The following is a 25,928-nucleotide window of genomic DNA, read 5'->3' as shown; positions in this document are numbered from 1 at the left end:
CTGCTCTGGCGACGGCGAAGAGAGTTAGCGAGATACAGGCTATTAGTAAACACGTCGGCTTCAAAGGGCATAATGCGGTCTGCTCTTTGGGTATGTCTTTTCTGGCTAAGAACGAAAACCTTTCCAATCCTTGGCCTAAAACGTTCGAGATCAAGGGTATGGCAGAGATCATTGGTCAAGAGCCAGAAAGAGTCCTGTGTCCTGTTAGGGCTCTTAGAGAATATCTTCGTAGAACAAAGGATTGTAGAGGTTCTGCGGAGAACTTATGGTGTTCGGTCAAGAGACCAAATATGCCCATGTCCAAGAATGCACTGGCATTCTTTTTAAGAAACACCATAAAGGAGGCGCACTCTTCTTGCAAAGATAGTGACTTTAGGATGTTAAAAGTTAACGCTCACGAAGTAAGGGCTATTTCGACCTCGATAGCCTTTCAGAAGAATATGGCCCTCAAAGACATTTTAAGTGCCACTTTTTGGAGGAGTAACTCAGTGTTCGCCTCGCACTACCTACGGGAGGTGAGAACGACATATGAAAATTGTTACTCTCTTGGACCATACGTCGCCGCAGACACTATTTTGGGGGCAGGAGGTAGCACTCATCCTTTCCCATAGAAAAGGGTAGGTGAGTTTTAATAATTGTAATGTTTATGGTTGTAGGGTCGGCCGCCGAATGCGGTCGTCCCTTCTTTTAGCCTTTGGTTTATGGGAGTATTTTGTTAGGCTAACTTAGGTGGTGGTTTTGCCTCGTTGCCCTCAGAAGTATGGTCATGGTCTAGTCACATTGTGGTCTCGTCCCCGTTGACAGATCATCTAGAGCGCACCAGCTACACAGGTTACTACCTTGTTGGTAACTCTAGTGAAGCAGATGCAGGCTTGGGTGACAGTAATCACGAAGTCAGCTATGCTAACAGGTAAGGAACCAAGATGTCAATCATCTACATTTATATGTTTCCTAAAATCCTTTTCTGTCTCTCCCACCGCCAAAGGTGGGATTCAGCTATATATATATCTGACAGGTAAGTTTCATGAACAAAATGATATTGTTAAGATACAATAAAGTTTGTTCATACTTACCTGGCAGATACATATATAGCTGTATTCTCTGAAGTCCGACAGAATTTCTAAAAACTTACGACACACGTAGTGGGAGTAGGGTGGTTAGTACCCATTCCTGCCGCTGGGAGGCGGGTATCAGGAACCATTCCCATTTTCTATCAGATTTCTATCTCCACTGTCTCCTGAGGGGAGGTGGGTGGGTACTTAAAATATATATATCTGCCAGGTTATCTGCCAGGTAAGTATGAACAAACTTTATTGTATCTTAACAATATCATTTTGTGAGAGAGAGATTTGTTTGTGGAGGGGGTTACTTCCAGAGTGACAAAGAATCTTTTTATGTACTATGTGCTTTTTTGCATATTAAAGATAGCACTTCCTTATTACTTCTTAATTACATGATAACCATGGTTCAAATAAATATATTGTGTAAGTGAAAATGAGAGGAGTCAGAAAACTTATGGGAACTTCACCATGAGAATTTTAATTGGCTCGTGTAACTATTACTTAAGAGAAAAACGAGCAAGATTGAATAATTGCTCATGTATAAAACAAATGTTGCTGCTATTGACTAATGCTTCCCAAACAATGCCCAAGAAGTTATGAAATACTTAGAATATAATGCAAGCCTTCATGTTTTTATCAGTTAGTATTTAATGTATTTGTAGTAATGTTGCACATTACACCAGTGATTCCTTTCACTGGGATGGATAGCCTAGGCTAGTCTACATCTTGATTTAACTTTGCTAGGGTGCAGTATCTAACAATAATAATGCTCTTCAAAGAGCTTTCCCATCTGAATTGCTCATTTGCCATTCATTTGTAGTCTAGTCTATTCTAGGGTGCTGCGTCTTACCTAACCCATCCTGGTCTTTAGAAACTAAGGCTCAGATTGTGATATGTATATCATTAGGTGACTTGCATCTATGTAGTCATAAGCATGTCCTTTGCATTGTTCATCCTTTTATGTTTATGGGCAGATGCCATGCTAAAATGCAGAATTGAAAATATAAAACCTAAACTTTTATAAGAAAGATCTTTTAAATGACAGCTATATTTGCCCTAAGCTACAACAGTCCTAAAAATGCCAAACACCTCTGGTACAGCATGCTTACCTTATAACTTGAGAGTAATGGTACCAGTATACTAGATTTAATCTGTAACAGTTTTTTTTCATTCATCATACCCTAAATTTAATGTATGTACATGTTTAAAGTCTAAAGGTATGTAGGTAAATCACCTATGCCAATGTAGTTTTGAGCTGATAAGGGCATTCTTGTATCATAACTATCATATGCATACTAATAGACTAACTTATTGATCATGTATGACTAGTACAGTATAGTGATGGATTGGAGTTGATTTAAGGCTAGTTTTATTTTATTTACACATTGTTCTTCTTTGACTAAGAAGTGTGATTTGAAACTGGTAAAAAATTTTCCTGGCCAACTGAAAGAAATTTATGACATACCAGTACTTTTCACAATGGTATATCTATCTTCACCTACGGTAATTATAAATATATTGAAGTGATTTCTATGGAAATTGTGGTTTTATAGTGTGAAATGTATTTCAGTTTTATAAAGTAAGATCTTAAAACTCTCTTCTTCGTTTCAGGGATGTTAAACTGACTGCATGACACTGGAACTGCAATGATCACCATGTCAGCACCAGTGATTATGAATTTTGATGACTCCCTAGAGATGTTCAGCAGTAAAAAATCAGACGCCACCACCAATTCTCAAGGCTTCTCTTCAAGGAGAATTATCATGACTGCAAAGAACTATGACAAAGAAAAAGGTTTGGGTAGCAGTAATCAGACAGCAGTTCAAGAGACTATGCAACCAGTGTTCTTCAGTGGTAAATCATATACTAAAACAACCACTTTAAAAGTTGGAAAAATTTCTGCAAATTATGCTGGAACTGGTAAAACTGATACTTTGCCACAAATTGTGTCAACTTCTGAGAATCAGTCATTTCGGATCCAAAAACTGAATGTCTTGTCTCTGAATACCAAACGTAGTGAAGGCTTTGAAAAAAATGAAAACTCAGATAAAAGAAGTTTTGGTAACCCAAGTGAAACTGGTCATACAGAAGTGCATGAATTTGTCCGATCAATTGAAGCTCAGTTTGGTAGTGCATGTGGAAAAGGTTCCTCTGGCAAAAGATTAAAAGCCACAGATTCATGTGGAAATAAATCTCCCACTCCCTCGTGCAGTAATGAGGATAGTAACACAGTATGGTTTTCTTGTGACAAATGTCATTTAGAATTCAATTCCCGAAAGAGTCTTGCTAATCATGCCAAGACTCATCCAAAAGTAATGGTAGAGAAAAATACCTGTGTCTACTGTGGAGAGAAAACAGAGGACCCTAAAAGTCTCAGCAATCACTTTTTGAAAGAACACTTATATGATGTATCAAACTTTTCCTGTGAGTCGTGTCAGGTGGAGTGCATAAGTGCTGACTTATTTGATAAACACCAGTATTCTTGCCATCGTAAAGAAGGGACAAACAGTCTCATATGCCCCATCTGTGATAAAGTCTACTATGACAGTGACATTTTTGTATACCACAAAACCCAGCAAAAGCAGTGCCATATTTGCTGTCTAACATTTTGCATGACATCACACCAGTTTAAAGTTCATAAGGAGAAACATACTTTATATAAATATAAATGTGAGCATTGCAGTGCCTCCTTTGTTACCAAAGCATCTTTGACAAAACATTTAGATAGTGAAAATTCCTGTGCCCAAAAATATAAAAGTAACAGTCTCGAGTCTGTCTCTTATAATAGAAACTGTACTGATAGTGTGAGTGAAACAGCCTGTGATAGCATTGTGGATCCAGATTCAAGTCAGTCAGAGACTAATACCTGCAATCCAGGAAGCAATTCACATGGCCCTGAAACTGAGAAGTGTTTACTCTGCTCAGCTGAGTTTGTCCACTTGAAGAACTTATGGAGACATGTAGCAGTGGTCCATGCAACAGAGATACAGGTACTTTATTAATTTGCATGAATAAATTTCTTTATTGCAATCTTTGTAGTTTATAGTTGCAGTGACATATATTTTATTAATTTCTCATGATTAATGTACGTATCATTTCTTTGCTCTTATTAGACTAGATTTTGTAACTTATTATTATTATTATTATTATGGAACCAAATAAAAATTACTTTCAGTTTTCTTCTGAAGATAGAAAAACACAAAATTACGGAGTACTATGTATAACTTGTTTACTTGTAAGTATTTACATATTTACATAGTATTTTACTCAGCACTTGAGTACTTTCAGGCCCTATCTGTGGCTCTTTCTCAAGAGATCTTTTGAGAAAGTACTTGAGTGTTGAGTAAAATACTATGTAAATATGTAAATACTTAAAAGTAAACAAGTTATACAGTGGGCCCCCCGTATTTGCGTTTTCCGGATTCCCAGACTCATGCATTCACGAATTTCTCTCAGGAACATATTCCCCCATTATTCGCTGGAAATTCCCCTATTTGCGGTATTTTTCTATGAGAAATATTCACAAATTCCTGTTATATTGTATCAATTTCTTCATAAAATGCACTTTTTGTGATAAAAATACTAAAAAATCCGGTATAAACATTTTTGGTGGCTTTTTCTTGAGTTTTAACTAACAAAATAGGCCATTTTAAGAGTTTTTATAGGGGTTCCAACTATTTGCATTTTCTAACTATTTTTTTTTTTTGGGGGGGGGGGCCTGTTAAGCATCTTCTGCAAATATGGGGGGACCACTATACTCAGTCATTTTGTGGGTTTCTTTTTCCATTATGATTACACGTATTATTTAAATGCCCTTTCTCTTTGGAGGGGATGGCTCCAGTTTGTACCATTCTGGTTTTTCAACAAGTATTTTTGGTGAGTCTGCTGCTCCCCAAAACCCTGCAACAGTGATGTTCAAGGGATTAGATTCTGATGGCATTGTCATTTTGGAGGTCACCCATCCAAAGATTGCCAATTTGGAGGTCACCCATCCAAAGATTGCCATTTTGGAGGTCACCCATCCAAAGATTGCCAATTTGGAGGTCACCCATCCAAAGATTGCCATTTTGGAGGTCACCCATCCAAAGATTGCCATTTTGGAGGTCACCCATCCAAAGATTGCCATTTTGGAGGTCACCCATCCAAAGATTGCCATTTTGGAGGTCACCCATCCAAAGACCATTTTGGAGGTCACCCATCCAAAGATTGCCATTTTGGAGGTCACCCATCCAAAGATTGCCATTTTGGAGGTCACCCATCCAAAGATTGCCATTTTGGAGGTCACCCATCCAAAGACTGGTCTGCCTGAACCATAACCTCACTGATTGGGCAGCTAGCAGAATTCTATAGTAAACATGTTAATGTTATTCATATTATTACAAAGTCAGGTAACTGGATCACAAAGCCTTCTCTACACCCACATATAGCTGGCCTAAAAAATTTATTCTTGAATGATATTTTAAAATATGAGTGAGATAATATAGAGAAGTTGGAGAGCTACATGGGAAGAGGTGTAAGAGAAAGGAAAAGAATGAAATGGTGAATAAGGGAAGTTACACTTCAGATGGTACCTCACACAGTAGTGAGCACATATTGAGAATAAGCACCCTTTGGTTGAGTCATCCCTAACCACAAACATCCTTTAAAACATCACTAGTGGTCAGATGGCCAGTTTTGAGGCCACAGAATATTGGTAATCTATAAATGAGTATAATTACCTCCTATTTGGTGGGAAGGTAAAACTCGAAAGCTCTGTGACAGTGGGAGGAAGTTGTAGACGCTGACAACCATCAAAAGTAAAGGCAGTCCCCAGTTATTAGGGGGGGTTCCGTTCCCGAGGGGGTGCAGATAAACAAAAACCACCATTAAGTGAAACTCGGCGATTTATAGCGCCACAATGGCGCTTATGGCACCAATAACCAGGTATTGGCACCATAAGCACCATTATGGCGCTAATAACCAGTTATTGGTGCCATAAGCACCATTATGGCACCTCTGTTAAGGTATATTGTGGCACGGATAACCAGAACTCGACCTGTAAAAGTGGATCGCTGATAACCAAGTCCGCCGATAACCAGGGAATGCCTGTATATGACTTTTAGGCTTTTAGCTGAAACTAGAAGAAGAGTACTTCTTTGTAAATGTGTCTCTCTGTAGTATACAGGCAGTCCCCGGGTTACGACGGGGGTTCCGTTCTTGAGACGCATTGTAAGCCGAAAATGGTCGTAGGCTGGAACATCGTGAAAAATCCTAAGAAAACCTTACTTTTAATGCTTTGGGTCCATTGAAAACTATGTAAACTACGTTGTTATTGCATTTTTCATCAAAAAGCTTCAAATATTGATTATTTTGCATTTTTGGTGTCATATTTGTTGTGCCAGATCATCGTTGTAGGAGTCGTAACCCTGGAACATGTGTCGTAACCCTGAAAATAATTTCTGATGAATATAATTGAATAGCGCCTTAACCTCGGAACGTCGTAAGCCGAACCCGTCGTAACCAGGGGACTGCCTTACTGATATTGCTTGACTCTGTGAGAACTGTGGAGGCTTCAGAGAGGAGAAAACTCTATTTTTTTAATGTATGTACTAAAAATTATGTAACCACAGCAGTAAAGGAAGCCTATGTTGATGTGAGAGAGAGAGGGATTTGAATATTTGCTATGTAGTGGAAAACTGTTTTGATGCTAGGTAGGTATTGATGAAGCACCAAATTGAGTCTTCATAGAATAGTGATTTCTCTGAAAAGCTATGGTAGGAAATGGTTGCTTATGTTTTTCTTTTATGTAACTTGATGGAAAAATTTTATAATTCTAAAATTAAAGTACTTAAGAGGTTACATGCAAAACATTTTGTCATTTTTCATGGGATCAAGAAAAATTCCAGTGTAATAAGTTGATACTAGTATCATGCTACGTCAGTAGAAAAAATATGCTTTAGTTAACAATCTTAAAAGTAGTAAATATGCTTCCTAATAAGGAATGTCAGATGTACCACCTGCCTATAACCTTAGTGGCAATCTATGTGGAGACAAGGGCTATTAGTGTAGCACCCCTGTAGATCTTTTAATATAAAATTTGTTTTGATATGTATATGGGCTGCACTTTTCAGATAAGAAAAAATTTTATGGTAAAAACGGTCTAACTCAAAAGATAACTTGAATTAGTTTTTTATCATGCTGGATGTAGATGTGTGTTTCATTACAAAATGTTCCATACAAATATTTTAAGCCCTTCATATCATATTTACTTTCCTGAATTTCTTGGCCCATGTCTGGTAACAGTGGCTTTGTTCTTCATTGATCTAGCCATGTCAGGTGGATTTAACAAGTTTAATGTCATGAGATGGTCCATTTATCTCAGAAATAAAATTCTCAGCCAACAACAAGGACCCAGAAAATCAATAGGACCTTCTTGTGTTATGTACACAGAATTTATGATATTTCCCCAAGACAGTGTGAACTATGGAAATACATACAGTCAAACCTCGGTGTTTGTATGACTTTTTGTACGTTTCGGTTTTCGTAGCCTTTTTTTCTACAAAATTTTGTCTCGGTTATTGTATGTTTCCTCGGTTTTCATATACAGGCAGTCCCCCGGGTTACGACGGTGTCGGCTTACGACGTTCCGAGGTTACGACGCTTGTCAATAGACGTTATTTCCAGGGTTACGATGCCTACAACGCTCATCTGGGAGATAAAATATGACACCAAAAATGCAAAATAATCAATATTTGAAGGTTTTTTTGATGAAAAATGCCATAAGAATGCAGTTTGTTTACATAAGTTTTCAATGCACCCAAAGGATTCAATTCAAAGTAAGGTTTTTGTTTCTTTATGGATTTTTGACGATGTTCCAGCTTACGACGATTTTCGGCTTACAACGCGTCTCAAGAACGGAACCCCCGTCGTAACCCGGGGACCGCCTGTACTCAAAAACGCTCCATCTGGGGCCCATCGCATGACCGGCCCCCATATCAAGCACCCAAACAAAGCATCCCATCTTCTCTCGTGACCCAGTCTGGCTTTATTTCTCGCTGAACAAGCATCACTGCACTCATAGTCTGCATCACTCCGCTCATAATTGGTATCACCGCATGTGTATGTTGTGTTTTGTGCTAATTTTGCTGTAAAAACTCATTGCAAAGTAGCCATCATGGGGCCAAAGAAAGTTGCAAGTGCCAGCCCTTCGGTAAAAAAGACCAGGAATACAATTGAATTCAAGAAAGAACTTGTAGCGAAGTATAAAAGTGGTGCACGTGTAGCTGATCTCGCTAGGATGTACGGCAAGTCAGTGTCGACGATCAGCTCTATCCTAGCAAAGAAACATGAAATCAAGGCAGCTGATGTTGCAAAAGAGGTCACGTCATTATCGAAACAGAGCCCGCAATTAGTGGAAGATGTTGAGGACTGTTGTTGGTGTCGATCAATGAAAAAAAGAGGGGATAGTGTGTCTGAAAGATCATTTGTGAGAAAGCTAGGATGTTGCATGCTGATTTAAATAAGAAGAGGTCAATAACTAGTGCTGCTCATAGTGATTTTAAGGCCAGCAGAGGCTGGTTTTAAAAAATTCAGAAAGCGTACGGGCATCCATAGTGTTGTACAGCGTGGGGAGGCTGCGAGCTCAGAGAAACATGCCACCAAAGGATTTGTTGGTGAATTCATAGAGTATCTTGAGGCTGAAGGATTCCTCCCACAACAGGTCTTCAATTGTGATGAGACAGGCATGTTTTGAAAAAAATTTCTAAAACAGACTTACATCACACAGGAGGAAAGTTCATTGCCAGGCCACATTGTGAGCCTGTGAGGAATAGGCTAACACTCTTGGTCTGTGGGAACGCCAGTGGGGATTTCAAAGTGAAACCCCTACTTGTGTATCACTCTGAAACTCCCCAAGTGTTCAAGAAAACCATAAAGAATAAATTACCTGTGATGTGGGAAGCCAATAAAAAGGCATGGGTCATGAGGCAAATTTTTGTGGGGTGGGTAAATGAAGCGTTTGGCCCGAGTGTGAAAAAATACCTGCAAGAGAATCAGTTGCCCCTCAAGTGCTTCCTGGTAATGGACAATGCTCTTGCACATCCTCCTGGCTTGGAAGACTGGCTGTTAGACAAATTTAAATTCATCACTATGAAGTTCTTTCCCCCTAATACCACTCCTCTCATCCAGCCCAAGGATCAGCAAATCATCTCAAACTTCAAAAAACTGTACACGAATGCATTGTTTGTTCATGCCACTTACCTGACAGATATATATATATAGCTGTATTTTCTGACGTCCGACAGAAATTTCAAAACTCGCGGCACACGCAGTGGGCGGCCAGGTGGTAGTACCCATTCCCGCCGCTGGGAGGCGGATATCAGGAACCATTCCCATTTTCTATTCATATTTTTTTCTGTCGCCGGTCGGTAAACAACTGTTTACAGACCTCTGCTCAGGATTTTTTGGAATTTGACTCGCTTTTAAGTATCTGATTGGTTTTTTGGTATTGAATTGGATTGTTGAATTGGCATGCGCGATAGTGGACCGTTTTTTGATTTTGGATTGACTTTTCTATATAAGATATGTCTGGATCAAGTACTGTGAGTTTCAGAGTGTGTGTGAGGGCTGATTGTAAGGTGAGGCTACCGAAAGCATCGGTAGACCCCCACACAGTATGTATGAGTTGTAGGGGGCATAATTGTTTGATTGATAATCGGTGCAATGAATGTGAGAGATTGACCGATGATGATTGGAGAGTATATGAGTCCTATCGCCTTAATTTGGAGCGCGATAGGATCAGGAGGTCTTCCTCCAGGAGTGGTTCTACCAAAAGTAAGGCTAACATCTCTCCTACATTAACACCTGTAAAGTTTGCAACCCCTAAACCTGTGTTGCCTTCGGGCTCTGATTCTGTGTCGGGAGAAGCGAATGCTCTCTCTCTGATTTTGGAGTCTCTTCGCACTCTGGAGACCAAAGTGAAAGCCTTAGAGACTGGCTCGGTGCAAGTGTGTGATCGTGCTCCTAGTGTTGTGGAGGGGGCGTCAGATCGGCCCCATAATGCCTCTAGGCCTAGACCTCTATCAGACTCCCAAGACTCAGGGAGTAGGTATGTCGAAAGCCGCAAGAGGGTTACGGGGGCTTCCCACCGATCTGGCGTCCCTTCGGCAGACCTTGTAGCAAAGTCCCAGGCTGCCAAGGAGCGCGCACGAGCGCGCGTCCTGAAAGAGTGCTTTTCGTCCTCCGAAGCGTCCTCCCCGCGCAAGGGGTGGAGCGCTCGGAGAGACTCTCGTCCTCTGAAAAGGACGTTTCGTGCGGAGGACGCTTCACGTCCTCTTTCGCCACTTTCGTCGGAGGATGCGTATGACGCTTTTCCGCCTCAGAAAAGGGGTAAGATCTCCTCCGATGAGGACGCTGGGTTACGTGCACAGGCGCGTATACCTGAGAAGCAGGTAGCTGTACCTGTGAGAAGGAAGGAGGCGTCCCCTCGCCCCTCGTCTTCTCGCAGGATCAGTCCTGCTTCCTCTGTTCGTTCTTCCCCTACGAAGAACATTCTTTTGTCCCTTCAGGACCAGCTATCCTCGCTTATGGCTCAGAGGACTCGCCCAGCAGCAGTCGAGCCTAAGCGGAGGAAGGACCTTAGACTGCCTGTCAAGAGGACGAAGCAGTCTCCTTCTCCCTCACCTACTTCGTCTCGTTCGCCGATCGCTTCTCCTTATGCGATTCGCCGATCTCGTTCGTCCTCTAGAAGGACGTTACGTCAGGACGCTTTTGAGGAGGACGCTCTGCACGACGTTCGACAGGACGCTCGTCAGGACGCTCGTCAGGACGCTAGGCGGGACGCTTGGCAGGACGTTCGGCAGGACGTTCGGCAGGACGTTCGGCAGGACGCTCGTCAGGACGCTTGTCAGGACGCTCGTCAGGACGCTTGGCAGGACGCTAGGCAGGACGTTCGTCAGGACGCTCGCCAGGACGCTAGACAGGACGCTCGGCAGGACGCTCGCCAGGACGCTCGGCAGGACGCTTGGCAGGAAGCTCGCCAGGACGTTCAGGGCTCTTTTCAAGACGTTTTTGGGGATTCCGACCAAGAAGTCGTACCCCCAGACGCTAGTTTACGCGCACAGGCACGTATTCCAGCGAAAAGGTCTTCCCTTTCGTTTGAGAAACGTAAGGACGCTTCTCTGGCAAGTGAGACTGCCGCGGATGGCGCTAAGGACGCTCGTCCTCGTCAGGACGCTCTACCTTCATCGAGTAGTAAGCGTCATAGAGAAGACAGCCGAAATAAGGCTGCCTCTAGCAAGGATAGGGGTCCTTTGATCAAGCCAAGACCCGACATTAGGACGCCCTCTCCGGACAGACGGTCTCCTCTTCCGTTTAGAGAAGAAGGAGAGCTAAGTAGTTCGGCTGAATCGGTTGAAGAGGAACCTTCTGCGGCCCCTTCAATCTCGGACTATAAAGTCCTCGTGCGACTCTTGCGTTCTTCTTTTGAAGACAAGTTTCAGCCCGCAGCTCCCAAGTCTCCTCCTTCGCAGTTTTCTTCATCTAAAACTGGAAAAACCCCGGAGTTTGTAGAGATGAAAACTTCTCTCTCCACGAAACGTGCCTTTAAGAAACTCCAAGATTGGATGATACGAAGGAGAGATCAAGGCAAGACGACCTTCGCCTTGCCGCCAGCTAGACTTAGCGAAAAGGGGGCATTTGGTATAGAACCAAAGATGAAGTAGGAGTTCGTATCCCTTCTTCGGCTCAAGGAGATTTCTCCAGCCTAGTGGATTTGCAGAGGAGGTCGCTTTTACCCTCTGCTAAAGTAACCTGGACCTCTACGGAGACTGACCATCATTTGAAGGGTCTGCTCAGGACGCTGGAAGTGTTCAACTTCCTTGACTGGTGTTTGGGAGTTCTGGATCTGCAAGCGAGAAGCCCAGAATCTCTCAGTCTGGGGGAGCTGTCCAGCGTGTTAGCATGTATGGACAAAGCCGTCAGGGATGGTTCTGAGGAGATCGTATCTCATTTTGGAACGGCTTTATTAAAAAAGAGAGCTTTGCTGTGCAATGTGGCAAACTTCACAGCTCGTTCGGTAACTCCAGCTCAGAAAGCGGATTTGCTGTTTTCGCCTCTTTCGAACCATCTCTTCCCCCAGACTTTAGTAAAGGACCTGACGAACAGTTTGCAAGAGAAGGCAACTCAGGACCTTTTGGCCCAGTCTACAAGACGGTCAGCCGTACCTTCAACCTCTTCAGCTGCGGTTCGACCGCCGAAGAAAGTTAAGCCCTTTCGTGGGGCTCCCCCCTCGAGAGCAGCTCCTCGAGGGAGAGGGTTTTCACGAGGAAGAGCTTCCTTTAAGCCAAAGCCTTCCAAGTGAGAAGCATGTCCTTCAGACACCAGTCGGAGCCAGACTGAAGTTTTTTGCGGGGAGCGTGGAGAGAGAGAGACACGGACTCTTGGTCCCTCAAGATCGTGGAGCAGGGGTACAAGATCCCTTTTAGATCTTCCTCCTCTTTCTACGACTCCCAGAGACCTTTCTCCATCCTATCAGGGAGAAAAGAAGAAAGTATTATTCGATCTCCTTCAGCAGATGATCGACAAAAGAGCGGTGGAACAAGTCGCGGACCTGGGGTCCCCAGGTTTTTACAACAGGATCTTCCTAGTACCGAAGCAGTCGTCAGTTGGCGTCCAGTTCTAGATGTAAGCAGGCTCAATCTTTTCGTGGAAAAGACCAAATTCACGATGGAGACGCCTCATTCTGTTCTGGGAGCCTTGAGACCGGTCCGGGCGACTGGATGGTGTCCTTAGACTTGCAGGACGCGTACTTTCACATCCCGATCCACCCTCTTTCAAGAAAGTATCTAAGGTTTGTCTTAGACAAAAAAGTGTGGCAGTTCAGAGCTATGTGTTTCGGACTGACCACGGCTCCAATGGTGTTCACTGTAGTAATGAAGAACGTAGCGAGGTGGCTACACTCTTCGGGAATAAGAGTTTCCCTGTACCTCGACGACTGGCTGATCAGAGTGTCGTCGAGAGAGAAGTGTCTGAAGGACTTGCAGTTCACTTTAGCCCTAGCGAAGTCCCTGGGACTTCTGGTCAACCTCGAAAAGTCGCATCTGACCCCAACACAGTCCATCGTGTATCTGGGGATTCAGATGGATTCAGTGGCTTTTCGAGCGTTTCCGTCCCAGGAACGTCAGCGGCTAGGCTTAGAAAAGATCTCAGCCTTTCTAAGGAAAGAGACTTGCTCAGCGAGGGAATGGATGAGTCTGCTGGGGACCATTTCCTCGCTAGAAAGGTTTGTTTCCTTGGGAAGACTGCACATCAGGCCTCTCCAATTTTTCCTTGCGGACGAGTGGAAGGCCAAGGACGACCTCAATGCCATGTTGAGAATATCGCTTCCGATCAAGAACCATCTAAGATGGTGGTTGGACCCTCAGAAGCTTCAGGAGGGCGTGTCCCTAAGTCTTCTGAGCCCCGACCTAGTGTTGTTCTCAGACGCTTCCATCACGGGATGGGGAGCAACACTAGGAGGGAAGGAAGTGTCAGGCTCCTGGAGAGGGGAACAGGTAGCCTGGCATATAAATGTCAAAGAACTGGCAGCAGTATTTCTGTCCCTGCAGTTCTTCGAAAGGAGTTTGGAGAACAAGATTGTTCAGATAAACTCGGACAATACCACAGCACTCGCTTATTTAAAAAATCAGGGAGGAACACACTCCAGAACGTTGTTTTCCCTAGCGAGAGAGATTCTGCTGTGGGCAAAGAGAAAAAATGTGACTATCCTGACGAGATTCATTGCAGGAGTGCAAAACGTCAGGGCAGATCTTCTCAGTCGTCGGGAACAAGTCCTACCGACGGAATGGACCTTGAACGAAGACGTTTGTCGAGACCTTTGGACGTTGTGGGGACGTCCACTGGTCGACTTATTCGCGACGTCAAGGACCAAGAGACTTCCTCTTTACTGCTCCCCGGTCCTGGATCCAGAAGCAATCGCGGTAGACGCTTTGCTTTGGAATTGGACGGGTCTAGACTTGTACGCCTTCCCACCATTCAAGATTTTGGGGGAAGTCATGAGGAAGTTTGCGGCCTCAGAAGGACGAGGGTTAACCCTGATCGCTCCGATGTGGCCAGCGAGAGAATGGTTCACAGAGGTCATGTCTTTCCTTGTAGACTTTCCAAGGACATTGCCCTGGAGGAAAGATCTACTCAAACAGCCTCACTTCGAAAGGTTTCACCAAAACCTCTCCGCTCTGGGTCTGACTGCGTTCAGACTATCGAAAAGTTGGCCAGAGCGAGAGGTTTTTCGAAAGCAGCTGCGAGAGCAATCGCACATGCGAGACGTGCTTCCACAAGAGCTGTTTACCAATCGAAGTGGGCTTCCTTCAGGGCATGGTGTAAAAAGGAGGGAGTTTCCTCTTCCTCGACCTCTGTGAACCAAATAGCTGATTTTCTGCTCTTCCTCAGGAATGTGCAGAAATTAGCGGTCCCTACCATCAAGGGATATAAAAGCATGTTGTCAGCGGTTTTTAGGCACAGAGGCCTTGACCTGTCTGACAACAAGGACATTCATGACCTTTTAAAGTCTTTCGAGACCTCGAAGGTTCCTCAAATGAGACCTCCATCATGGAACCTTGACGTAGTCCTTAAATTCCTTATGTCAAGCCCTTTCGAACCGCTTCAGGCAGCGTCTCTTCGAAACCTGACAAGGAAGGCTCTTTTCCTAACTTCTCTTGCGACGGCTAAGAGAGTTAGTGAAATTCAAGCGTTTAGCAAGTTAATGGGATTCAAAGGGGACAATGCTGTCTGCGCGTTGAACCCAACTTTCTTGGCGAAGAATGAAAATCCTTCGAACCCTTGGCCGAAGACTTTCGAGATCAAGGGTATGTCAAGTCTGGTGGGCCAAGAACCAGAGAGAGTCCTGTGCCCGGTCAGGGCTCTCAAGTTCTACGTGCATAGAACGAAAGAGGTAAGAGGTCCCTCAGGTAATCTCTGGTGCTCTGTGAAGAGACCAGAGTTACCTTTATCGAAGAATGCTGTTGCTTTCTTTCTAAGGGACATCATTCGGGAGGCTCATTCATCTTTCCAGAAGACTGATTTGAGCCTCTTCCGAGTAAAAGCGCACGAAGTTCGAGCCGTCGCTACCTCTCTTGCCTTCCAAAAGAACATGTCAATCAAGGACATCCTTGATTGCACCTTTTGGAGGAGTAACTCCGTCTTCGCCTCACATTACCTAAGGGATGTGAGAACGATTTATGACGATTGTAATGCACTGGGGCCATACGTTTCTGCGGACACAGTATTGGGGTCCGGAAGTAGCTCTTTCCCTATCCCTTAGTTAGGATTAGGTTAGTTTGTTGTGTTTTTAGGTTGTGGTGAGTCTTATGTGAAGATCTCCCATCCTTTAGTTAGTTTTAAGGGGTTTTTTGTGAATAGTTGGTCAGGTGGTGGTCAGTTGCTTCGTTGCCCTCATTTGTATGGCCTCGATGGTCTTGTCACGTTGAGGTCTCGCACCCGTTGACAGATCATCCAGAGCGCACCAGCACTACAGGTCTCCACCTGGCTGGCAACTCTGTTTTAAGCAAAAGCAGCCTTACGTGACAGTAATCACATAGTCTACTTTGCAAACAGGTGAGGAACCAAGATGTATATCATCTACTTAATTTAAGTTTCCTAAAAAATCCTATTCTGTTCTCTTCCCACCATCCGAAGGTGGGATTCAGCTATATATCTGTCAGGCTAAGTGGCATGAACAAAATGTTATTGTTATTATACAATTAAGTTTGTTCATACTTACCTGGCAGATATATATAATTAAAGTGCCCGCCCTCCTCCCCTCAGGAGACAGAGGCATTAATAAAAATATGAATAGAAAATGGGAATGGTTCCTGATATCCGCCTCCCAGCGGCGGGAATGGGTACTACCACCTGGCCGCCCACTGCGTGTGCCGCGAGTTTTGAAATTTCTGTCGGACGTCAGAAAATACAGCTATATATATATCTGCCAGGTAAGTATGAACAAACTTAATTGTATAATAACAATAACATTTTCAAAGGTGCTTTGAAGTGACCTCAGACACTGAATTGACCCTAAGAGAGTTCTGGAAGGATCACATCAATATCTTTAATTGCATAAGTCTTATAGATAAGGCTTGGCAGGGATTGACTTCCAGGACAATAAACTCTGCTTGGAGAAAGTTGTGGCCAGAGTGTTACCTCCTGTGTGTTACCTCGAGAAGTGATTTCGAAGGATAAGAGGCTGACCCCGGTGACCCTACGCCTGTTGTGGAGTCTATTGTGTCTCTGGGGAAGTCCATGGGCTTGGATGTGAGTGGCAAGGATGTGGAAGAGTTAGTGGATGCCCACAGGGAAGAGCTAACCACTGAGGAGCAGCAAGACTTTTCAGCAGGAACAGCAACAGATGGCAGATGAGGAATCTGAGGAGGAGTAGGAAGAGATAGGGGATATACTGTGCCTACTTCAGTGATTTAAGTAATGTTTGCCAAGTGGAGTGATAAAAAAACTTTGTTGAGACATCATCGTAACAAAGAGGTTTGTGCCACTTTAGGCAGATATTGAAGATGTCAGAAACAAATGTCTCTGGAGAGTTTCATTATTCGGCAGGGGTCCAGTGACTCTCAGGCTGGTCTTTTGCCAGTGAAAAATGAAGTGGGGAAGTAACCTCAGACAGTGCCACTAAAAAATGTAGAGAAGTAACAGCAGATAGGTTCATGATACATGAAGTCTTCTGGAGAGGGATTCCCCTTCCAAACAGTAACCTCTCCTCCCTCCCCCCTCCAAACAGTAACCTCACCTTCCTCTCCCCTCCTCTCTGTCTTCCATACGTTAATAAGAGTCTTCCATAAAGGTAAGAGTGATGTTAAATGTTCATTATTTATTTCACTGTTCATGTATATTTATTTCTCATTGTTTTCTGTATGTAAAACCGTGTTTATTCCCTATAAAATTTATTTTCTGTTAATATTTTTGGGGTCTGGAATGCACTACGTAATATTTACATTATTCCTTATGGGAATTATTGCTTCAGTTTTTGCATGTTTGGGATATCATTGAAAGTTCCAGAATGGACTGTGTATGGAAACCAAGGTTCCACTGTACTGCAGGATCTTTGGAGTTATCCTTTACACTTGAGGTATAAGACAGTTATTGGAAGTACTATTATAGTTAGATTAATTATTTGGTCTTTGTAGTGTGTTGTAGTCAGTAATTAGTTTGCATTTGAAAAGAAAACCATATCCACCTTAGTTGCAGCGCTGTGTAATTGTTCATTTCTGTAGAGTCCAGATATCTACACCAGGACTCCATTACCTTTCACATCTTAAGGTAGGGCCTATCCTGTCAGAAGGATGTGACTCCCCTTCAAGTACGTTAATGTGTTCTAGTCCATGTGGCATCTTCTGAGGGTGAGAGAAATGTTTCTCCATCTTCCCAGCATGGATATGACTCCCCTTCAAGTACGTGAACGTACTCCAGTCTGTGTGGCGTTCTCTGAGAGTGAGAGAGGTGTTTCGCCATCTTCTCAGCACGGACGTGACTCTCTTTCAAGTACGCGAATGTGTTCTAGTCCATGTGGCATCTTCTGAGGGTGAGAGAGGTGTTTCTTCAGCTTCCCAGCAAGGACGTGACTCCCTTTAAAGTACGTGAACGTGCTTCAGTCTGTGTTGCATCCTCTGAGAGTGAGAGAGGTGTTTCTCCATCTTCTCAGCACGGACGTGACTCTCTTTCAAGTACGCAAATGTGTTCTAGTCCATGTGGCATCTTCTGAGGGTGAGAGAGATGTTTCTCCATCTTCCAGCATGGACGTGACTCCCCTTCAAGTACGTGAACGTGCTCCAGTCTGTGTGGCATCCTCTGAGAGTGAGAGAGGTGTTTCTCCATCTCAGCACGGACGTGACTCCCCTTCAAGTACACGAATGTGTTCCAGTCCGCGTTGATCTTCACTTGCATCAGAGCTCTCAGGCTGGTTCTTCATCTCCTCAGCCTGTCCAAGTTTGTCACATGATGAAAGGTGAACACTGCCGTGTATGTAAAGGCCCCCTAAAAACGTTGATGTCCATTGAACTTCTAGGCTGAATAAAAATGAAACAAAGTACAGGCTTCGATAAGAAAACCAGCTCAGGGGAAGGAGAGCAAAACAAAAGACAACTCTCCAAGGCTGTTGAAGAAAGACTGGTGTATCACGAAGTACCAAGCCTGGTCAGTGATCAACATCCACCACGTATATGCATGAGTTGCCACATGCCACACATTCCTTGCTTTACAATCTTTTGATTACTTTTAACTGGCTTCTAGCTGGCACTAGAAGATTATCCTATTATTAAGGCCGAGGGTTTGTTAGCTATGAAAAATACAAATTCATTAAAAATTTGTAATTTTTGCATGGTTCTCAACGGAGCTGAGGTGTTGTAAGTAGTTTGTTATTGATACTGAGTGGTATATACCTTATAGAAATATTTAAAACTAATACTATTTTTCTTTTGTAATAATATGTGCATTATTGTTTTCTTTGTAACAGGGTGTTGATCTTCAACATCTCCCATCCGTGAAAAGTCATTATTGCACTATATGTGACAAAAAGTTTACAAGAAACTCGAGTTTGGTGTCGCACATGGCATCCCACATCGATAAAACCTTCAAGTGAGTATTTTTAAATTCAGAGTATTGTACCATGCTATTTAAAATGAATTGTAATGAAAAAAATTCTTAGCTAGCAAAGAAAGTCTTTTTGTTGCTATGACACAATGCATTCTCAAGTTTCTTCTGTGGTCTTATGGTTGTACGTAATGACATTGATAAAGAACTTAGCAAGTAATTACATAGCTAAAAGTTTCTAGTATTGGCAACTAAAAATGTTGAAATTCGCAGTAGTAATTTTTTACGTTTTTAAGTGAAGGTAAATGGCCCTGCCCAGTTTCAGGAGAGAAACAACTAAGCAGAGAAACTGCTGGCTTTCAGCAACAGTCGTGAGTAGCAGGGATTTTCAAACTTCTTTCTTCATTGATCTTGTTGGATTATATTACAATTTGGTGAAGTATATTCTGTAGCCTTGGGCAATTAGAAATACTGTATTGGATTTTCCACTTATGTTCACCTGATAGTGATGTTTCACCTGATAGTGATGATTCATGATAAAGACTTGGCTTTTCAACTTGTTAGTTTGCAGTATGTCTGACAAGTTTGATGAGTATTTGCTACTGCTGCACAGGCTGCAATACTAGACTAAGTTCAGGGAAGTATGATTTGATTCTCACACTAAGTATACATTGTAGGGGAAAAGTATGTTCTGCTAGTTTGTCTTGTGATGAGTGTTAGGATTTGGGAATTAAAAATTGGAAAGCATTAAATTCTCATTTAGATAAACTAGAGAAGAACTGAAAGAGAAAAGCGACTGCTAAGGACAAAAGTTTTGCTAGTCAGGAATCAGCTAAATCTCCTGTTGAATTGCCAATGGTTTCTCCCAATGTTTTTTTGCTTATTAAAGTCCTGCCTCTCTTCCACCTAACCCTGGACCAGGCTCCTGCACTCCTGAACCCAATGCCATTGCCTTCTTGAAAAGAAGTTCTAAATGTTGGTGAACACAGCAGCTCAGATTGGGGCTTCTGGGAAAGCTTTTATGCAAGATACAAGTGTTATGAGTGATCGTGAAGCGAGAGTGCAGGAGCTGGCTACTCAGCCCGCTGATTCTCTTAGGTAAAGGTTCCTAGTATACAGGCAGTCCCCGGTTATCGGCAGGGTGCTGATGAGCGAAGACCACCATTAACCGAAACTTGGCTACTTGTGGCGCTTATGGAACTAATAACCGGTTAATGGCTGCCTCTGTTAGGTATGTTATGGCACCATAACTATTATTTTTTTATAACCGGAACTTGGCGCATTATGGCAATATAAATCGCCTATTTTATGGTGTTAGACAAACCCCATAAAACCGGAGTGCCATTAACTGAGTCCACCGATAACATCGGAAGGCCAAGGGAAGTTTGTGGGGTCTGCCCCAGGGTAGTTTGCCCCTCAGCTGCTTGTGCCCTATTGGCGCCGGATAGCCATTGGAAAGGCGTATTCCAAGAAGCACACTTTCGGCTAGTTCAGAGGATTCAAGTCGGGAGCAGAGGCACCAATTCTGCAACAGTGGGAAGTCAAGACTGTTGAAAATGTCAGCAGAAGTGTCATGCAACCCCCAGGTGCCTTGTTAAAAAGTGAAAGAAACTGTTCCCTCGTGCAGCTTTTGAGATAGCCCAGAGTGTTTTTCGAATGAACATTCAGACGAACGTCAAGTGCTGTAACACCAGTAGAATCAGGAAATGAGATTGCCTTGGATCTACTTTTAGTGTCTGAGTGCCAGCTGGCACCACACTGCTCTACACCAGATAAACTCCCATTTGCGCCTAAGTAGTCTTATACTCCTGAACGCCCATTTGTGCCCAAACTGTCATTTGCTTCTGAGCTCACACTTGTGGCTGCTTGCACCTGAGCACCCACTTGCGCCTGAGCGTCCACTTGTGCCCGGATGTTCTTTGGTGCCAGAGTTCCCTCATGCATCGAAACACACAGTTATGCTTAAGCTCAAGCAATCTCGTACAGCAAAACAGTGTAAGGCTTCAGAACTTTCTTCAGCTTATGGACATACATGCACATTTGGATGAGCGCTTGGAGTCACTTAAACGCTCATCTGCGCCTTCGCATGGAACTTCTCATGATGTAAGTCAGTCATTGAGAACAGAGTTTGTGGCACCAGTGCTTTTACAACAACCTTTAAGGTTGTCGGGTTCTTCTCTCGCTCCGATTAAGCAGTGTCTAGATGATATTTTAGGTTGCTTGAAGAAACCAATGACAGCTACTAAGGACTTAGCAAGGTCTCCTGTGTCTTTGGTCAAGGAAGAAGGGGACAAGGAATTGGAAGAAGACACCCCTCTTACAACTTACACATCTTTATTGTGGTTTTTGCTCCAGAGCTACCCTTATTACTTCCCTCCTGCAGTGCCTTTATCTCCAGCGTTGACATTCCAGTTGAGTAGTCTGCCTTCAGAGATTGCCAATTTATCTCAGATGATACTTTAGATTTCAGCTGGGAACGCTCTCAGAGAAGTGGAGAGCTGGCTGTTGGAGAAAAGGGAGTTAGGAAAATTCGTATAATTTCAGTTACCCACCATCTCAACTTTTGAAAAAAAAGATATTCTTACTACGTGACAGGAGAGGTTCCTTCTTTGGGTGTGGCTGCCTCCTCTCAAGGAGACTTCTCCAGTCTCATAGGCTCAGGCCGTAGGTCAGCTTTTTCTGCTGCCAAGACCATGCTCTTGTCAGCTGAGCTGGATCACATGCTTAAGAATCTTTTTAGTCTTGGAAATTATGAGTTTTCGTGACTGGAAAACAGGCTTTCTTGCACGCAGAATCCAAGAATAACCTGATTGAACAACTTCTCCTCGGATCTCCTTAACGTATGTAGTACTTTTGTGTGCAGACAAAGGAGAGGAGTTAGAGATGGCTCTAGAGAACTTGCCTCGCTCTAAGCTATGGGAGTTTTGTAGGAGAGGGAGTCATGGTGTTCATATACCACAAAAGGAGTAACAGCAGTTCAGAGATCTGCCTTTCATTTTTTGCCCATCTTGAGAGAGGGTCTTTTTTCACAGGCAGTACTAGATGGGATTTCCGGTGAAATACAGAAAGTCTACTCATAATTTACTACTGAAGTCCTACCGAGGACTCTCATGTATCAGCTTTTAAATCATTGTCTTCTTCACAGTCCTATCCCTTTCGAGGAAGGGGACAAAGACCTTCCTCTACAACTAAAGCCAACTTAAGTTCTCATCGAGGACCATCAAGAAACTTTACAAAGCCCCCCTCCAAAAAGTGAACACAGTGTCCTCCATACCGAGGTAGGTGCCAGGCTCCTTCAGTACTGGGAGAAGTGGAGCCAGAGAGGAGCAGAGCAATTGGTAGTGGAAGTGTTAAAACACAGTTATGAAATTCCATTTATGGAAACGCCTCCCTTAGACAAGAGGCCGATCGCCTTAATTGCTCACTCCGAGAATTCAGAGATTTGCAGCTCTTGAGGACGAAGTGTCCTCACTTCTCAAGAAAGGAGTGATAGAAGTAATCCCAGATCAAGATTGGAGGGGTTCTACAATTGCTTCTTTATAGTACCAAAATCATCAATGGATGGAGACCAGGTTTAGATGTAAGCTCCCTGAATGTGTTCATCCAAAAGACGAAATTCAAAATGGAAGCAACTCGTTCAATCCTAGCATCCATCCATCAAGAGGGTTGGATGGTATCAAGAGACCTTCAGGACGCTTACTTCCACAAACCAATAGTAAACCCAAATTCCCGAAAGTTCGTAAGATTTGTGTTTCAGGATCAAGTATTTCAGTTTCAGGCACTATGCTTTGGGCTGTTAACTGCCCCTCAAGTATTCACATGCATCCTGTAGCAAGTTGGTTCCACTTGATGGGGATCAACATAGCATTCTACCTGGACGACTGGTTTCTTCACGCAAAGTCGAAGCAACAATGTACGGAGGACCTTCAGAGAACACTTCTCTTTGCACAGGAATTAGGATTGGTAGTAAATTACCAGAAGTCACAGATGACTCCTGGTCAGGAGATAGTTTATTTAGGAATTGCTCTCAGCTCTCATTATTATCAGGCTTTTCCCTCCCTGAAAAGAGTGGAGTCATGTCTACAGACAGTAAATGAGTATCTGAACCTTCAGTATTGCACGGCCAACGGCTGGATGAGCCTTCTGGGGACATTAACCTCAATAGAACGGTTTGTTTCCTTAAGGAAACTGTATCTAAGAGTTCTTCAGTTCAACGTGATAGATAAATGGGACAGAAAAAGACATCCTGACTCGTTCAAGTTTCTGATCACCCCGGAGTTTAGAGCAATACATTGGGTCTGATGGCATTTTCCTCAGCAGTGTCTGGGAGGACAGTTGCAGTCCACTCGGACAACACAACAGCTGTAGCTGACATAAGCAAGCAAGGAGGAAAATGCTTTTCCTCCCTCAGCGAGGTAGCAACAGACCTCCTCGTATGGTCGAAACAAAATTGGACATCGTTGGTCACCGAGTTTGTACAAGGAAAAATGAACCTATTAGTTGACCAGCTGAGCTGTTGGAACCAAGTCATTCACACAGAATGGACTTTAGATCCACTGGTCTGTCTAGACCTGTGGAAAGTATGGGGGACACCGATGTTGGACCTATTTGCGACGTCGAAAAACTTCCGACTGCCACTATTTTGCTCCCCAGTTCTGGATCTGCTAGTATGGGCAACAGATGCCATGCTACTCGATTGGTCCGACAAGTTCCTCTCTGCATTTCCCCCATTTGCAGTGATCAGGCAAGTATTGTAGTATACCATTTTGGCCGTTAGGGGAATGGTTCCCAGAACTATTGAGCCTGCTGGTAGATTTTCCAAGGTTTCTACCTCAAAAGAAAAAGCTTTTCAAACTGCCTCATTTCAACTACTTTCGTCAAAAGTTGTCCTCTCTGGTTCTAAAAGGGTACAAACTATCGAAAGACTCCTCAGAGCAAATGGGTTTTCGAGAGTGCAGATGTAAATCATCAACTAACATATACCAAAGCAAGTGGATGATATTCCAAAATTAGTGCAAAAACAATAGAGTTCTTCTAAAACATTTATAGCAGATTCATATTGTGGATTTCATTTTATTTCTGAGGGAAATAAAAGGTTACAGAGCAATGCTTGGTTTGGTGTTCAGGCATAGAGGAATTTATTTATCTGAAAATCATGATATTTTGGATTTAATTAGATCCTTTGACACGAAGAAAAGGAACACAGAACTTGTCTCGTGGAATCTAGACATAGTACTGATGTGGCTCACTAGCTCTCAGTTTGAACCCCTAGATATAGCTTCTTTTTGCAGTTTAACAAAGAAGACTATCTTCTTAGTGGCTCTAGCAACAGCCAAGAGAGTCAGCAAAAGACAGGCCATGGACAGAGAATAGGTTTTGTGGCAGACAATGCATTATATTTATTCACGTTAGGATTTCTTGTTAAAAACGTGAACGCCACTAAACCATGGCTTGATCTTTTAGAATTAAGAGTCTGACCGGAATTCTGGGATTGGAGAATGAAGAAAGAGTGCTCTTTCCTGTAAGAGCATGTAGGTTTTACATATCTTAATAGAACAGAAGGAATTAAGAGGTCCGTCTAGTAATCTCTGGACTTCAGTCAAGGAACCATCATGTCCACTTGCAAAAAATGTGTTGTCCTTCTTCCTCAGGGATGCAGTTAAGGAAGCACATGCTGAAGTAGGAGAGGGAGATTGCCGATTATTGAAAGTAAGGGCTCATGAAGTCAGATCAGTAGTGACCTCATTAGCTTTCAAATACAATCTATCTGACATCCATTTTAGAAGTGACATACGTACCAGAAATAGAAGTCAGCTACTTATTATCTTCGGGACATGGAGATGATGTATAAAGATTGCAGTACCTCAGGACCTTAATCATTGGCCAGCATGGTATTGGGAGAGGGAGTGTAGGAAGTGTATCATCCTTCATTACATTTCTCCTTGAATTTTATGTTGTGTTCTTGGGAAGTCTCGGGGTATAGTGTACTTTGGTACCTACCAGTTTGTTCATGCCACTTACCTGACAGATATATATATATAGCTGTATTTTCTGACGTCCGACAGAAATTTCAAAACTCGCGGCACACGCAGTGGGCGGCCAGGTGGTAGTACCCATTCCCGCCGCTGGGAGGCGGATATCAGGAACCATTCCCATTTTCTATTCATATTTTTTTCTGTCGCCGGTCGGTAAACAACTGTTTACAGACCTCTGCTCAGGATTTTTTGGAATTTGACTCGCTTTTAAGTATCTGATTGGTTTTTTGGTATTGAATTGGATTGTTGAATTGGCATGCGCGATAGTGGACCGTTTTTTGATTTTGGATTGACTTTTCTATATAAGATATGTCTGGATCAAGTACTGTGAGTTTCAGAGTGTGTGTGAGGGCTGATTGTAAGGTGAGGCTACCGAAAGCATCGGTAGACCCCCACACAGTATGTATGAGTTGTAGGGGGCATAATTGTTTGATTGATAATCGGGGTGCAATGAATGTGAGAGATTGACCGATGATGATTGGAGAGTATATGAGTCCTATCGCCTTAAATTGGAGCGCGATAGGATCAGGAGGTCTTCCTCCAGGAGTGGTTCTACCAAAAGTAAGGCTAACATCTCTCCTACATTAACACCTGTACAGTTTGCAACCCCTAAACCTGTGTTGCCTTCGGGCTCTGATTCTGTGTCGGGAGAAGCGAATGCTCTCTCTCTGATTTTGGAGTCTCTTCGCACTCTGGAGACCAAAGTGAAAGCCTTAGAAACTGGCTCGGTGCAAGTGTGTGATCGTGCCCCTAGTGTTGTGGAGGGGGCGTCAGATCGGCCCCATAATGCCTCTAGGCCTAGACCTCTATCAGACTCCCAAGACTCAGGGAGTAGGTATGTCGAAAGCCGCAAGAGGGTTACGGGGGCTTCCCACCGATCTGGCGTCCCTTCGGCAGACCTTGTAGCAAAGTCCCAGGCTGCCAAGGAGCGCGCACGAGCGCGCGTCCTGAAAGAGTGCTTTTCGTCCTCCGAAGTGTCCTCCCCGCGCAAGGGGTGGAGCGCTCGGAGAGACTCTCGTCCTCTGAAAAGGACGTTTCGTGCGGAGGACGCTTCACGTCCTCTTTGCAGCCACTTTCGTCGGAGGATGCGTATGACGCTTTTCCGCCTCAGAAAAGGGGTAAGATCTCCTCCGATGAGGACGCTGGGTTACGTGCACGGCGCGTATACCTGAGAAGCAGGTAGTGTACCTGTGAGAAGGAAGGAGGCGTCCCCTCGCCCCTCGTCTTCTCGCAGGATCAGTCCTGCTTCCTCTGTTCGTTC

At 43.5% G+C, this 25,928-nt stretch overlaps 1 protein-coding gene across 1 annotated transcript in view; it reads left to right on the top strand.

Annotated features, from left to right (window-relative positions):
* LOC135203156 (zinc finger protein 43-like) overlaps positions 1 to 25,928 on the top strand; it is a 99,995-nt gene that overhangs the window by 33,323 nt on the left and 40,744 nt on the right. Inside the window, exons 2-3 of the mRNA XM_064232833.1 lie at positions 2,673 to 4,051; positions 18,556 to 18,677. Coding sequence (XP_064088903.1) covers positions 2,708 to 4,051; positions 18,556 to 18,677 — 1,466 coding nt within the window. The 5' untranslated portion in view covers positions 2,673 to 2,707. The remainder of the gene's footprint in view (positions 1 to 2,672; positions 4,052 to 18,555; positions 18,678 to 25,928) is intronic.

Source organism: Macrobrachium nipponense, chromosome 33 (assembly GCF_015104395.2).
Source record: "Macrobrachium nipponense isolate FS-2020 chromosome 33, ASM1510439v2, whole genome shotgun sequence".
In the NCBI taxonomy this organism is placed as follows: domain Eukaryota; kingdom Metazoa; phylum Arthropoda; class Malacostraca; order Decapoda; family Palaemonidae; genus Macrobrachium; species Macrobrachium nipponense.
This window is presented reverse-complemented; position numbering and strand designations above follow the sequence as displayed.